At 41.8% G+C, this 16387-nt stretch overlaps 1 protein-coding gene across 1 annotated transcript in view; it reads left to right on the top strand.

Annotated features, from left to right (window-relative positions):
- Window positions 1–342: 342 nt before the first annotated feature.
- LOC309390633 (uncharacterized protein) overlaps window positions 343–16387 on the top strand; it is a 96920-nt gene continuing 80875 nt past the window's right edge. The window contains exon 1 of the mRNA XM_081950170.1: window positions 343–509. Within this exon, the coding sequence (XP_081806296.1) occupies window positions 384–509 (126 nt within the window). The 5' untranslated portion in view covers window positions 343–383. The remainder of the gene's footprint in view (window positions 510–16387) is intronic.

Below are 16387 nucleotides of genomic sequence, written 5' to 3'. Positions count from 1 at the left end.
GTTGAGTGTTCCAATCACATTTGAAACACTCAACAACTGGCCTGCATTTATGGTATTTTGCAGCATTCTGCAGTCATAGGACCAAAATTGGTTGTCACTCGCCCGGGCTTTTGCAGAAGCTTCCCTCCGAAGCCTGAGAGGAGGGAGGGGAGCGGGCACCCGGCATACAGAAGAGCCGCATTAAAGGGTGTAAAGAGCCGCATGTGGCTCCCGAGCCGCGGGTTGCCCACCACTGCACTAAGGCAATGAATAAATTGTCAGAACTGACATCCGGTGCTCCCTACCACCTTTTATAGTTACTTGGTAATTAGGCTAAACCCCACCCCTGTGCGGGCACACCCATCATCTTGTGACCCAGAGTGAAAACCACCCAGCAATCAATCATGGATTGTTCTCAGTCAGTTATCTGTTCTGAAATGTTCTCAGTGGAAACCTCCGGGCAATCAGTCATTAAAAGCTTTGTAGAGTTCTCAGCTGGACTGCTTGTGGAGGGGGGAGATCTCTATCTGGTAAGCATAAGTCTTGGCAGCTGGCCCAGTTCCCCCCACCCCGAATGGTAGCTCCGGATCTCTGGGCTCACCAGAGCTGACAGTCTGCTGTTGACTGAGAGTAATTCTGGGTGTAATCATTAAAGAAGTAATTTTAATATTCATTTGAAGGTAATTTAGCAAGAAGGAACTTCAGAAGATTCTCACAATGTATCAGTGATATTTGAATTAACTGAAAGAATTTGAACAGATGCTTTACTGCTTACTGATGTTTATCTTGAATTTAAATTAATATGTTACGTAAGCTCCATATCCCTCATTTCCTCTCTTTACAGGAGAGAGACCCTGTGGAAATTGTCCCTTGACATTTACCATGTGAAGAATTGTTTTTTAACAATATTTTTCATAACTCTAAATGCTGCAAGGGAAAGAAGTCAACTATGAAGATAAATTATAGCATTGTTCAATATCCATCATCAGGCAATGTCTGTTTAGAAAAGTGCTTTAAACGCTTGTCATTTATCTTTACCAGATATAAGACTACATCTGCAAAATCCTTAAACAATGCACACAGCAATCTAGGCCTAATGCAAAGTGCTATGAGAAAATCAGGAAAGAAAATTCTGCCTGAATTGTGGAATGGCAGCCTTCAGCCATCCAGATTGCAAAATCTGCAGTTAGGTTTGATTAAGTTCCAAGAGTAAGGTGGCTTTAAAGTGTCAATAAATCAAACTAAAATTTCACATGAGACAGTGACAAACAATTCTGTGTTGCTATGTTAAAGGGCAAAGATGCCTAGAGTATAGCCAAAAGATCCTAATTTTAATTAGTTATCAGGGTGCTCAAATTAAAGTTAATCATGTTCACCCTTTCCAGCTAAACAATTAGGTTTGGCAAGAACATTAGCATTTTGATTAAAAAAAAAGTTGAACAAACAACAATCTCCTCTGGGGGTTTTTTCTCCCACAAAACCTGAGCAGAAATCAGACAACATATTTTCAATGTTTAAGTAGAATCAGAAAGTTAGGAATGGGAAAAAATATGATAGCTTAAGGCTACTTATCATTCATATGTTCTTACAGGTCAAAATGCCTCTCTACCACTTGTGTTTTTGAACAAAATGAGAAAGATTTCTCAACCTTTTTTGGAAATGAAAAGAAGTAATAGGTTCAGCTCAGCTCCAATATTAACTTGCAAAATAGTTTGGGAGAAAATGCAGAAAAATTAAAGTAAATAGCTTCTTTGACATGACATTTCTCAGAGAATGCCATTTGGAGCTGAAGATGCCTTAGAAAGATGTAAGTTTAAAAAACAAACGTCATTTGCAGACAAAACTATAATGTGTTTCAAAGTGTGCAGTGTCATCTTGTTAAAAGTAACCACTGCATTTGAAGTTTTCATATCTAGCCTTTAATGATAATATGAAAATAACTGGAATGGAAAAATAATATTCAAAACAGCTAACAATTTGGTGGGAAAAAATCCCAATCAGGCACAGAAGTTTGAGTAGCATTGGAAATCTTTCTTGTGTTTTAAATAATAACTGTTTGCCTGAGTAACTCTGCTGCAGAGTTTTAAGAGTTTCTCATCGATTGAGTGAGCCTTAAACTAAGAGAAGGAAATCTGTGATAAAATGATCCATGCTATGATCAATCTGCTAATATATTAATCATAACAATTTGCTATGGGGGGAACAATTGGGAAGGGGAGACAATGAGTGAGCTAGAAGCAACCATAATTGTGATTGTAAACAGCAGTGATGCTGTTGTGAGTCCTGTCAGATTGACGGAAAGCTTTAATCAATATGTCAGGAAAACTAATTAGAGAAAGGGGGAGATATATCCTAACTGTGCCCATCATTTATGAAATATAGTATCAAACTCTGCATTGGAATAAGGGCAGTGGTGGAACTGAGGAATAGAGTGGTCTTTCAAGCAACAGTATAAAAAAATGGAATAATTGCATCTGATGTTGCAATTCAGAAGAATTTTGCTAATGTACAATCCACTTGCTACCAATATCTGCCCATGCTCTCAAAGACTGTAATTTTTGGAGATTTTTGTTAGGGATGTAACTCTAGGCTTGGCTTGGCAATTTATATAAGCTATGATTACTTTACTGTTACCTCAAATGCTTAAGAGATGTAATTGGTTTGTTACCTCAAGCAGCCATAAGAGGGAGCCAGAATGGCTGTTAGCTCTCTGTTTTTTTTATTTATTTATTTATTTATTTATTTATTTATTTATTTATTTATTTATTTATTTATTTATTTATTTATTTATTTATTTATTTATTTATTTATTTATTTATTTATTTATTTATTTATTTATTTATTTATTTATTTATTTATTTATTTATTTATTTATTTATTTAAACTTGTTAGTCGCCCCCTCTCCCCACAGGGACTCGGGGCGACGTACAGAAGCAACAATCAAAACAGTATCATATAGAGAAGGTAAAAATAAATAAATAAATTACAGTGCTTAGAAAAAGTTAAAACCCCAATAACATTAAAAATTTTAAAACTAAAATTAACAGTTAAAAAATGACCAAGGGGTGGAGAAGCTGTAGAGTTATGCCAGGCCGGCTAGTCGAAACAGGTAGGTCTTCAGTTTCATACAGAAGGAGCGGAGGTCGGTTGTTGTCCTAATGTCTGGAGGGAGGTCATTCCAAAAGGGAGGGCCCACCACAGAGAAGGCCCTACTCCTGGGCACCGCCCTCTGACACTCTCTGGAGGACGGCACCCGGAGGAGTCCCTCTCTGTGTGAGCGAATGGGTCGCAAGGATGTATGGGGCAGGACACGATCCCGCAGATAACTAGGCCGGTAGGCCACAGGAAGCCAGTGCAGCTCGCGCAGGAGAGGTGTTATATGGGAGAACCTCGATCTCCCCATAATTACCCACGCGGCTGCATTCTGGACCAACTGCAGTCTCCGGGTGCACCTCAAGGGGAGCCCCATGTAGAGAGCATTACAGTAGTCCAGGCGAGACGTCACCAGCGCGTGAGTGACTGTGCGCAAGGCCTCCCGGTCCAAAAGGGGTTGCAATTGGCGCACCAGGCGAACCTGGTGGAACGCCCCCTCGCCACGGCTGCCACATGCTCTTCCATAGCCAGCCAGGCATCAAGGAGGATGCCCAAATTGCGCGCCCGTTCCACCGGGGCTAATTGCTCATCCCCGATGGCCAGCGATGGAATGTGCTGGTTGAACCGGGAAGCCGGAAGCCACAGCCACTCTGTCTTGGAGGGGTTGAGCTTGAGCCTGTTGTCACCCATCCAGACCCGTACGGCTTCCAGACACCGGGACATCACTTCGACGGCCTCGTTGGGGTGGTTTGGGGTGGAAATATACAGCTGAGTGTCATCAGCGTACAGATGGTATCCCACCCCGAAACCATGGATGATCTCGCCCAGCGGCTTCATATATGTGTTGAACAGGAGAGGCGAGAGGATCGACCCCTGTGGGACCCCACAAGTAAGGGGCCTCGGGGTCGACCTCTGCTCCCCTGCCAACACACATTGCGTCCGGCCAGAGAGGTAGGAGTGGAACCACCGTAACACGGTGCCTCCAACCCCCAACCCCTCCAGACGGCGCAATAGGATACCATGGTCGATGGTATCGAAAGCCGCCGAGAGGTCTAATAGGACAAGGATGGAGGAACAACCCCCATCCTTTGCCCTCCAGAGATCATCCACCAACGCGACCAAGGCCGTCTCCGTGCTGTGACCGGGTCGGAAGCCGGACTGGCGCGGGTCTAGATAATCAGCTTCCTCCAGGTGACGCGGGAACTGCTGAGCCACCACACTCTCAACAACCTTCACTAAAAAAGGAAGGTTGGAGACAGGACGATAATTTGCTAGCTCCTTTGGGTCCAGAGAAGGCTTCTTGAGCAGGGGTCTCACCACCGCCTCTTTCAAGGTGGCTGGTAAAAGGCCCTCACTCAGCAAAGCATTCACCAGTCCCAGTAGCCAGCCTCGTGAGCCCTCCCAGGAAGCCAGTACCAACCAGGAGGGACACGGGTCCAATAAACATGTGGTGGCTTGCAGTCGCCCGCGCAACCTGTCCAAATCTTCGGTGACAACAGGGTCAAACTCCTCCCAGCATGGTCTCTCAAGACTAGCCTCGGACACCCCCCCCTGGAGCACTGGAGTGGGTCCATCCCCTCCGGATCTGATCAATTTTATCCTGCAGGTATTCCCCAAATTCCTCTGCCCTGCCCTGCAATGGGGGATCCCGCTGCCCCTGTGACAGAAGGGAGCGGGTCACCCGAAACAGGGCAGCAGGGCGGTTCTCTGCGGACGCTATAAGGGTGGCACAATACCGACGTTTGGCCACTCTTATTGCCACAAGGTAGGTCCTTAAATAGGCTCTTACCTGTGTTCAGTCGGATTCGGAGCGGGAGGATCTCCACTTGCTCTCTAGGCGTCTCCTGTGGCGTTTCATCGCCCTTAGCTCCCCGTTAAACCAGGGGGCCCGGGTCGATCGTTGCCATCGGAGAGGCCGCAAAGGCGCCACCCGGTCCAAGGCACCGGCGGCCGCATTGTTCCATGCGGCTACCAGGTCCTCTGCCCGGGAGCGGGACAGGTCTTCAGGAGGTGGCCCAAGCTCCGCCTGGAACCTATCTGGTTCCATCAGACACCTGGGGCGGAACCATCTGGGACAATCTGGTTCCGCCTCCCCGCGGCGGGGAGTAGCGCCAGGGAAGTCCAGCTGGAGAAGTGAGTGATCTGACCATGACAGGGGCGTGATGACTAAATTCCCTCTTCCCAGATCACTCGTCCACTGGTCAGAGACAAACACAAGATCCAGTGTGTGGCCTCTCTCGTGTGTGGGGTCCCGAACTACTTGAGTCAGATCCATGGCTGTCATGGAAGCCATGAATTCCCGGGCTACCTCGGATGCCTCTCCCGTCGACGGCAGATTGAAATCCCCCATCACTAATAGCTTGGGGGTTTCAACCGCCATCTCCGCGATCCGCTCGAGGAGTCCGGGCAGGGCCGTTGATGTATGGCGGGGAGCCAGGTATACTATCAACAGGCCCAACTGTCTCCCTGGGCCCTATTTCACGCCTAGAGACTCACACCCAGATATCTGCGACACAGTGAATTCTCTCGGTGCCAAATCTTCCCGGATGATTATCGCTACCCCACTGCCCCTATCTTGGGCCTGTGGCTGGTGGAATACACGGTAACCTGGAGGGCACATCTCCCCGAGGGGCAACCCCCCCTCCGGGCCCAACCAGGTTTCCGTTATTCCTGCGAGGTCCGGCTCCCCCTCCGTGATCAAGTCACTGATGAGGGGGGCCTTGTTAACCACGGACCTCGCATTACACAACATCAGCCTAAGGCCCAGGCTCTGCCGATCCTGTCCACCTAGACTGCGGGGGTTGGTACAAGCGACCGGGCGTGTCCAGCGGCCCCGGTCTCCCAACCGACTATACGTTCTTCTAGTGTCCTCGCGCCCGCCCCTCCCTACGACCGTCGCTATTGGAATTCCCCTTGTAGGAATGCTGTTTCCTCTCACCTCCCCCACTCCGCTCCCCTCCATCCTGACCCCACCTGTTGACCTGGCTGTATCCATACCCCAAGGCTGAATAACCCTCCCCCGCTCCCTGGAACCCCTTAAAACCTTTAAAAAACATTTTGCTAAAAAAAACCTAATCCCCCGCTTCCTCCACCTCTCTGGGTTAATGAACCCTTCATTGAGGTGGGCCTTCACCAGGGCAGGGGGTCATGCCTGCGAGAGGGGGGACCCTCGCAGTCGTAGAATGTCAGACCTTGAATAAATTAAGATGTTGATCAGTCCATGACTATGGCTATGTTGATCTTCTGGAGGTCGCCCAGAGCCTCCGGCGACCCCCCTGGCTTCCTTGTTAAAAGTTGATCGGTGTATACTGAGGTATTGTGGTTTGCTACTGTTTAGCTATACTTTTTGTGTTAGAGTGACTATTTTGATAACTGAATTACTGAACTGTGTATGACTTGGACTGTTAACTGGACTCTGAATACCTCTATATTTCTACATAGTAAACTACTATATTTTTATACTATTCAGTATCTCTGTATGCTAGTTTGTGCGTGTTCTACCATATCACTCTCATTATGCTTCTCTGCATACTCGCTCTCCTAACGGGGAGCTTAATTACTTAACACTGGTTATGGGCCCAGTGTACCCTGTGTACCCAGAGTGTACCAGATGTAACTGAAAAGTGAGTTGGTACACATTACACATTACGGTATACAGATAGCTGTTTAGTTTATAAGTGTTTACTATTATGGAGAAGATGGCACACGCACCATCAGCAAATCTATCACTGATAACCCGGTTGGATGGAACAAACTATGTTTCCTGGTCTATGAAGTCCAGCCTACTCCTGCGTACTGAGGGATTGTGGGATGCTGTACAGAATCCACCGGACGTGACTTCTTGGAATCCAGATGACGAGGATGATGCCAAGAAGATAGCAGAGTTTCAACAATGCAACGAATGAACAGTGCGTATAATTGGTCTAACACTGACTGACCAACAGTTAGTTCATATTCATGGGGAGAATTCTGCAGCAAGATGTTGTGAGAATTTGAAGAAGATATACGTACGTGACACTGTAGGTGCACATATACATCTTACCCACAAACTGTTTAGGGCACATCTTCTGAAGGGAGGAGATATGTTAGCTCATTTAAACTTTATAAAAGGGGTTTTCCAAGAGCTACATGAAAAAGAACTTATTTTCTCAGAGTTACATCAAATTTACATCATTCTGTCATCACTGGATGAGAGATATGATGATTTTGTATTGTCCCTTGAAGTCCTAACCCAAAATGAACTAACATTGACTGACATAACTGCACAACCGTTGGAAGAGTCCAGAAGAAGGTTGGAAAGAGAGCAACTGAGAGTGAAACCACCACAACATGAAGAGTCACCTTCAATTGCCTATACTGTTAGAAAATGTTTTTCTTGTGGGGCTAAGGGGCATATAGCTAGATTCTGTAAAAATGCAAAATGACAGAATACTAGAAAGCCTAAGAAAAATGATGATGTCAATTTAGGTATGTCTACTTTGACTATCTCTAGAAATGCACCAATAAGCCATGATTCATGGGTTGTTGATAGTGGAGCATCACAGTGCATTACTAGAAATAAGAATTGTTTTATAAAAATGTCTGCCAGCAAGCAACATGTATCTTTGGCAAATGGATGGAGGGTGAAAGCATCTGGTGAAGATATGGCAAGGTGTTCATTTGTAAATGAGCATTTATCCATGTTGTATATACCTAAACTGAAATTTAATTTGTTATCAGTAACATTGGCTATGTAGTAACCTTTAAGGGAGATAAATGTATCATAGAAAAAGAAAGTAATAGGATTACTGCAAAATTAACAAATGGTTTATATATTATAATTGATGACCATACTGCTAATTCAGTGTATGATAATATGAAGCCACATGATGAATGCATACATCTGCTAAATAGGCGTATGGGGCACATTAATTTCAAAATGCTGCAACAAACTGTAAAGTTGTCAGAGGGAGTAAAGTTAAAACCTTGCATTAAATATTTAAATTGTAATGTATGTAGTAAGGAAAAGAGCAGGGTTACTCCAGCAAACAGACTTAATGGGTTTAAAACAAAGGAACTTTATATATATATTTTTTTTTGCTGATCTAATTGGACCCATTTTGGGAGGTTCCTGTTATGTTTTGAGTATCATGGATCATTACTCAAGATATGGTTTCTGCTACTTAATGAAAGACAAGATGGAAACATTTCAACAATTTTTTAATTGGTTGAGATTTGCGGAAAGGAAGACAAAAGCCAAGGTTATTACTGTAGTTACTGATAATGGGACGGAGTTTACAAATTATAAGTTCCAAACTATGTTAAAAACAGCTGGTATTGAGCATAAACGTTCTGCTCCTTATAGACCTCAACATAATTCATTTGTAGAATGAAGGGGGCAAATGTTACAAGCTATGACTAGAACCATGTTATCCGATTCAGGATTGCCTGAAACATTATTGAGTGAAGCCATGATGTGTGCTAATCATTTACTGAACAATGTTGTAAATGCGTCTACTGGAGAGGTACCATTTACTCGTTGGCATGGTAGGAAACCTGATTTGAGCTACTTGCACACGTTTGGAGTTCCTGAATGGGTGCATATTCCAGCACAAATCAGATTAAAGGGACAAACTCGTGCAAGGCTATTAATATTTGTTGGTTATAACTCAACCCATAGATCTTATAGGTTCTGGGAACATGGGACAATTAAGATGTATCACAGTGCAAGTGAGAAGTTTCTGGAGCATGTTGGTTGGAACAAACTGGAAAATAATGATGAGGTAGTAATTGAAACCCGAGTAGATCAAAATAATGTATCAGGAATACCAGAAACGTGTGATGAAGGGAAGGAGTCTACTCAGGAGAAGGAAGTGATAAAGCAGGAGGACATTCGGGATAGTCCACCTATAAGCCCTAAGTTACCCAGAAGGTCAACCCACGTAACGCGGCCACCTGATAGGTATTAGGCATCTGTTGCATTTCAAATAGATAAAGTTCCTGCAACGTATAATGAACTATCAGTGTATCCTAAAGAAGAGCAAATAGTTTGGAAAACAGCAATGAACAGGGAACTGAAATCTTTACAAAATATGGAGGTATATGAAAATGTAAGATTACCGCCAGGTGAAAAGGCAATAGGGTGTAAATGGATTTATAAGATTAAAACAAGTGTAGATGGGACAGTTACCATAAGGCTAGATTGGTAGCACAAGGTTTCAACCAGTCGGTAACTGATTATGATGAAGTGTTTGCACCAAGTTTAAAAGCATTAAAATTGCGTGCATCATTAGTTTGGGCAGCTAACCATGGATATGTAATAAATCATTTAGATGTTGAAACAGCATATCTTCATGCACCGTTGCAACACACTATTTATTTAAAGAAACCTGAAGGGTTAAACACTGATTGCAACACTGATTGTTGGAGATTAAAAAAGAGCCTGTATGGTTTAAAACAGTCAGGCTACGAGTGGAATCAATGCATAGTGAAGGAATTAGCAAGGAAAGGGTTTAAAGCTGGATTAGCTGATCCTTGTTTATTTAAGATAGAAAGTGATGGTATGATTTCATTATTGTTATTGTTTACAGACGATATAGCATTGATTACTAAAACATAGCAGAAGGCCATTGAAATTATTACACTGTTAAAAAAGAAGTTTAAAATAAAACATCTTGGTGAAATAAAGAAATATCTTGGAGTGAAGATAGATAAGATTAGGGGAGGATATAAAATACCACAGGCTGATAAGATCAATCAGTTACTCAGGAATTTCAAAATGGAACTGTGTAAACCTGCTAAAACTCCTGAAGCAGGAATTTAGCAATGATGATAACAAAAGCCTAGTGTTTGATAAGAATATTTATCAATCCCTAATTGATAGTTTATCTTATCTTAGCAATTGGTCTAGACCAGATATTTCATATAATGTTAATCAATTGGCAAGGTTTAATGCCGAACCCACTGAACGGCATTGGCAAGCAGCAAAACGTGTATTAAGGTATCTGAAACAGACAATACACTATACATTATACTTAGAGCCTAAGGATGAGCTGATATTAACCACATACGCTGATGCAAGTTTTGCAACTGAAGTTTCCACGTATAAATCTACCTCAGGCATCACAATATTCTTGGGAAAAGCTTTGGTTGGGTGGCGGTCTATCCGTCAAAAGCATATAAGTTTGTCTACAATGGAGGCCGAATTTTCATGTTTATTTTTGTTATGTACCGATTTAATTTGTTACAAGCAACTACTGATAGATATGGGAATTAATGTTTGTGAGCCTATTGTTGTATACAAGGACAACCAAGCAGCAATCCAGATGGCAACAAATATTGCTGTAAAGACAAGAACAAAGCATACTGACTTAAGATATATGAATGTATGGCAAAGTGTTAATTGTAAAATGATTACACTGGAATATTGTATGTCTGAAGAGAATGTTGTTGATCATTTTACCAAAGCACATGGTACGGTCAAACATAAACAATGTTGTGATGTCTATGGATTGAGAATGTGAAGTTGTGTGTAAATACATTGACACCCCAAGAGGGGAGAATGTTAGGGATGTAACCCTAGGCTTGGCTTGGCAATGTATATAAGCTATTGATTACTTTACTGTTACTTTAAATGCTTAAGAGATGTAACTGGTTTGTTACCTCAAGCAGCTATAAGAGGGAGCCAGAATGGCTGTTAGCTCTCTGTTTTGTTAGAAGCTGATCGGTGTACACTGAGGTATTGTGGTTTGCTACTGTTTAACTATACTTTGTGTGTTAGACTGACTATTTTGATAACTGAATTACTGAACCGTGTATGACTTGGACTGTTAACCGGACTCTGAATACCTCTATATTTCTACATAGTAAACTACTATATTTTTATACTATTCAGTGTCTCTGTATGCTGGTTTGTGCGTGTTCTACCATATCACTCTCATTACGCTTCTCTGCATACTCGCTCTCCTAACGGGGAGCTTAATTACTTAACAATTTTAACATGTACACATTGAGGCTCTTTAATTATTAATGGTTTGGGATGTCATGTCTAGTATTACCTCTATAGACCTGTCTCAATGAATATCTTGCCTGATGCATATAGCAAATCATATTCTGCATTTGGTTTATGGTGTTACTTTAGAATATGATTATCTATGGTTGGATAGATAAAAATAATTTTGCTATCATCCCAATATTTGGTTGCAATGTCAGATTAAGTTTGATCTGCTATTCTTGCAAGTTTGATGGACCAATTTTAATCAATGCTCAGCTGCATCAGGACTCCAGAGCTTGTGAGAATCATTACACTTTTTATATATAAAGTTTTTTATTTTTCATTTTCATAACATATAACTACATGTATACTATTACATAACCAACATCGTATTATATTATTAAATGTTTACATCAATTCGTCTTACCATCAACTCCCCCCCCCCCCCAAATAGTGGCTCTTCTGCTCTCCCTACACCATATTTATCGCTGGCCTATAAGATTACGAGGTATTATCTGAATATGTAAAGCAGAGGTGGGTTTCTGCTGGCTTGGCCTAGATCGGGTGAACTGGTAGTGGCGGTGATGGGAGGCTCCACCCACCCACCCGGATGCTTCTGTGCATGTGCAGAAGCATTGTATGTGCGTGCACAAGCAAACCAGTAGTAAAAAAAATGGAAATCCACCACTGATATAAAGGCATTATGTGTTTTAGCTCATCGCTACCTACAATAGACATGCAAAGTAGCTTGGAATGAATACTCTACCTACAAAACAAAATCTTAATTTTATCCAAATTGTATTACAATCTTGATACTCAAATCTTAACCAATGATATAAAGCTTGATGTTGATTTGAAGTATTTCATATATTAAAAATAAAATTCCTATCTGGAAAAACAAACTGGTATTGCATAGGTATTAATAATACAGCTACACATCTTGCATTTACTCCTACTTATTTTTCAGTTTTACACCTGTCATGGATTCACACAGAATGTGTAAATTAATAGCACATTCTCTCATCTTCATTGCAATTTTGATTGAGTGTTAATTCTTTAAAATTATTCTTTGCAAACTTGCATATTTACCATATAAACAAAGGCATTTAAAAATCACTACAGATTTTGAATAACATCAAATTAATCTGCATTATAAAATGTAACCTGCAGAACCTAAAACTTGGCTTTGTCAAGGTTCCAAATAGCATCCTCTATGAATTAATAGCTCGAGGCAAGAAGTTCCTCAAAACACCAATTTATTAGAAGAGCTATGTTGGCACATTTGGGAAAACCCAAATCTGAAAGCTTCCAGATTTTCCCCACTCAGTTGAAAGGTCAAGACCGTGCCCCAATGTCACTGCGTTTATTTGGTTTGCCAGCTGTGCCTACATTCTGAGTTATACAGCAGAAAGAACTGTCTCTTATCAGCAATGATTTACTGCACATGTCATTACATCACATACTTTTTTTTTACTTCTTCCTTTGTCTGTATGCCAAGGCAGACAGGAACTCTCTGCCAAGATGTGATTATTAGCTTAGTAAGTTTGTATTTTTACTTTATTTACATTAAAATGTTTTTCTTAGATTATGCTTCGGGTTTATTTTACTTATTTCAAAAGTATGCTTCAAGGATATGCCAAGATCCATACTCATTATTTCCAGGGCGGAATTCACACCCTGACACCCAACACCCTCAAGTCCATCAAATGGTTCAATCAGTTACTGCTCTGGATGAAGATGCCTCCCATCCACATCCGTCCAGGTGCATGGATACAGCGACCTTGACTTTCTGAGAAGAAATGTTATTATGACTGCACATCTCCCAAGCTACATACCATTCCCCCTCCCAGTTTCCCATAGTAATTATACAATAATACAATAGCAGAGTTGGAAGGAACCTTGGAGGTCTTCTAGTCCTATACCATTTATGATATAATTATGTTTGATTATGTGGCAAGCTTGAGGCCCTATCCCCTCCATGGCTTCCAAGCCTGACAAGCTTGTTCTTGTGCATGCTTACTAAATGGTGTATAACACCGAGGTCCAAGAAACCCACAGTTAATATAATCATAGTTTATTTTATTATTTTCTGGGTTGGGACTAAATAATGCACCATGAAACATAAAAAGCAAAGAGGGTAGTTTTGCATCCTATGCTGGTTAGCAAAATATAATTGGCTAGCTTGTCATACAAATAGAAACACTTGACGCTATATGTAGTAGGACCACTGCAATGTAATCTGAATCCATGCATGCTTATGTCAACTTCCATTGAGCACATTGGGTTTATACCTAAGTGTCATTTACAGTAGTGCTCCTACTTGGATGCACTTGGCTTTAAATAGGAGAGGAATAGTAGAGGGGGTGTGCATAAATATGCTAATGTGCCTATCGTCCGTGTCATTGTATTTTTATTCTCTTCTTATTGTTCTCATTTTTGTTTGACAAATTCCAATAAATAAAAAATAAATAAATAAATAAATAAATAAATAAATAAATAAATAAATAAATAAATAAATAAATAAATAAATAAATAAATAAATAAATAAATAAATAAATAAATAAATAAATAAATAAATAAATAAATAAATAAATAAATAAATAAATAAATAAATAAATAAATAAATGACCAAAGGTAGCTAATTGAATAATACAACAATTTACAATCTTCATAAATAACTGAAATAAATAAGCTCTGAAATAAAGTTGGCCCTGATTTTCCCCAGGCCCAGCTTTCAGGGTAGGCAAAGGATTTGATATGTATATCTATATGACCACTCCAGATATGGATTCTTTTGTTTTGTTTTGACAGCTGAACTTGGAAAGTAGGAAAACTTTATTCAAGCTTACCTGGGAACGCAGAAGGCAAACCTACAAATTTGTTGGCCAGTGCACATTCGGGAACATTTTTTTTTCTCAGTATCAGTGGTGGGATTCAAATGTTTTTATTACCGGTTCTGTGGGTGTGGTTTGGTAGATGTGGCTTGGTGGGCATGGCAGGGGAAAGATACTGTAAAATCTCCTTTCCCTCCCCACTCCAGGGGAATGTTACTGCAAAATCCCCATTTCCTCCCGATCAGCTGGGACTCAGGAGGCAGAGAATAGATGGGGCGGAGCCAGTCAGAGGTATTTACTGATTCTCTGAACTACTCAAAATTTCCGCTACCGGTTCTCCAGAACTAGTTAGAACCTACTGAATACCACCTCTGCTCAGTATGTATTCAGACCAGTGGTGGGTTCCTCCCGGATCGCACCGGATCGCGCGCGCTCCCTTTCAGCGCTCCACCTGGCTTGCGCGCTCCCTTTCAGCGCTCCACCTGGCTTGCGCGCTCCCTTTCAGCGCTCCACCTGGCTCTCGCGCTCCCTTCCGGCGCTGAAACCGGAAGTACAGTTTTGCCCGGCCCTGGCGAAGCAACGACGCCTGTCTGCGCTCCACCAGCTCGGCTGGGAACGGAGATGTTTCCTCAGCGGAGCGGAGCGCCTGAAAAGTCTTTTCAGGCGCTCAGCTCCGCTGAGGAAACATCTCCGTTCCCAGCCGAGCTGGTGGAGCGCAGGCAGGCGTCGTTGCTTCGCCAGGGCCGGGCAAGACTGTACTTCCGGTTTCAGCGCCGGAAGGGAGCGCGAGAGCCAGGTGGAGCGCTGAAAGGGAGCGCGCAAGCCAGGTGGAGCGCTGAAAGGGAGCGCGTGCGATCCGGTGCGATCCAGCAGGAACCCACCACTGATTCAGACTGAATGTTCTGGAGACTGACTGTACATCAGCATTGTTTTTAAAGTCCTAGTATGTTTTGTGATGCACCTCATAAATTCCCAAATTGTTTTTTTTTTGGAGGGGTTGTTCCTGCCCCCTTGCTTATAAGGTTGTAATCCAATATTCTAAACTTAGAGTGCATCTCATGCATTTCACTCTGCCCTTCAGCTCAGACTATAAGGGCCTGGTTTTGCAAAAATTGAGAATTAAGTCTGACTATACATATAACTGTTTCTGAGAGTTGCTTATAAATTCTCTCTATTTGGGCTGTCTCCTAATATATTGAAAGATGTTATCTGCCTCGTTAGATATATCACTGAGAAATATTTTGACTGTCCTAAAAAAAGAATAAGACTCACTTTTGGCTTTTGAATGGCATGTTGTATAGGGCAAAATTAAAAATTACTGTTTGAATGCAAGTCACTAAAGAGACCCAGAATAGTGCAGGTCACAGTTGCCAGAAACTTTTGAAATAGGCTAAGTTGCCTGCATTTAAAATAGTTCATAAGGGGTGGGGGGAGGAAATGTTTCCTAATCTTAAGGCAACAACCTCTTTCAAAATGTTAGGGGGGGGGGACCTAATTTTTCTTTGAGGTGAATATGATTAAAATTATATTCTAAGTTAAATATTATTAGGCTTTGTTAATATTACTCTCTGGGAACCTCTGTCTAGACCAGCAGTCCCCAACCTTTCCAGCTTAGCAGCCCGGCTCAGCACTTGTGTGTGTGTGTGTGTGTGTGTGTGTGTGTGTGTGTGTGTTTGGCAAGTGCCCGCACATAGCTCTATTGGTGCAAGTGGCAGATGTGCATGCCCTGCACTCATGCAAATGGAGCTTCGTGCATGAGCAGAGGCTGCTTGACTTGTGCATGAAACACGCAAGCAGAAGGAACGTAAGTGGAGTGTGCTTGTGCTCACACATGAAGCTTCACTTGCACAAGCAGAGAGTGCTCATGCAAAACGCCATTCATGTAAATGGAGCTTTTCACACATGTGCTTGCCCATCGCTTGCACAGCCTGATTTCGAATAGGCCGCGGCCTGGTAGTAAGCTACAGCCTGGGGGTTGGGCACCCCTGCTCTAGATCAAAACCATGAGCCAGTATTAAATCAATATGACACATAGAAATAAGAACCAAAACCAAAACCATCACCAATAATAATAAAAAGGGTTGTATAGGGAGAATACTTTAAACTTAGAATTTAAGCTTATTTTTTATGCTCTTACTGTTTAGGTATTTATACTGAGATCTCGTGTATTGTAACCCTCAACATGTATGCTAGAACAGTGTGACAACTATTGCAAGAAAATAATTCTAGTTCCAGTTGCAATCATTCTAACTGAGATTTTGTAGAATACTCCACTGAACATGAGTAACATGGCAACAAAGAGAAGATGCTATGTTTCTACATGTTGAAAATAGATAGAAAGGTAATACCATAAACCTTTGCATTTGTTCTTGAGATTGGAGGGTGGATAATTATGTCCTTTCTGGAATTTACCATTGAAAAGTTATTGTTTCATGCTTCTTCAAAATAAGGCAAGTTACGAGCGAGGTTTAGAGAGTTATAATTCAAAATTTAACTAAAGTGTGTACTT

The sequence above is a fragment of the Natrix helvetica genome (assembly GCF_964273705.1).
Source record: "Natrix helvetica genome assembly, chromosome: 4".
Lineage (NCBI taxonomy): Eukaryota > Metazoa > Chordata > Lepidosauria > Squamata > Natricidae > Natrix > Natrix helvetica.
This window is presented reverse-complemented; position numbering and strand designations above follow the sequence as displayed.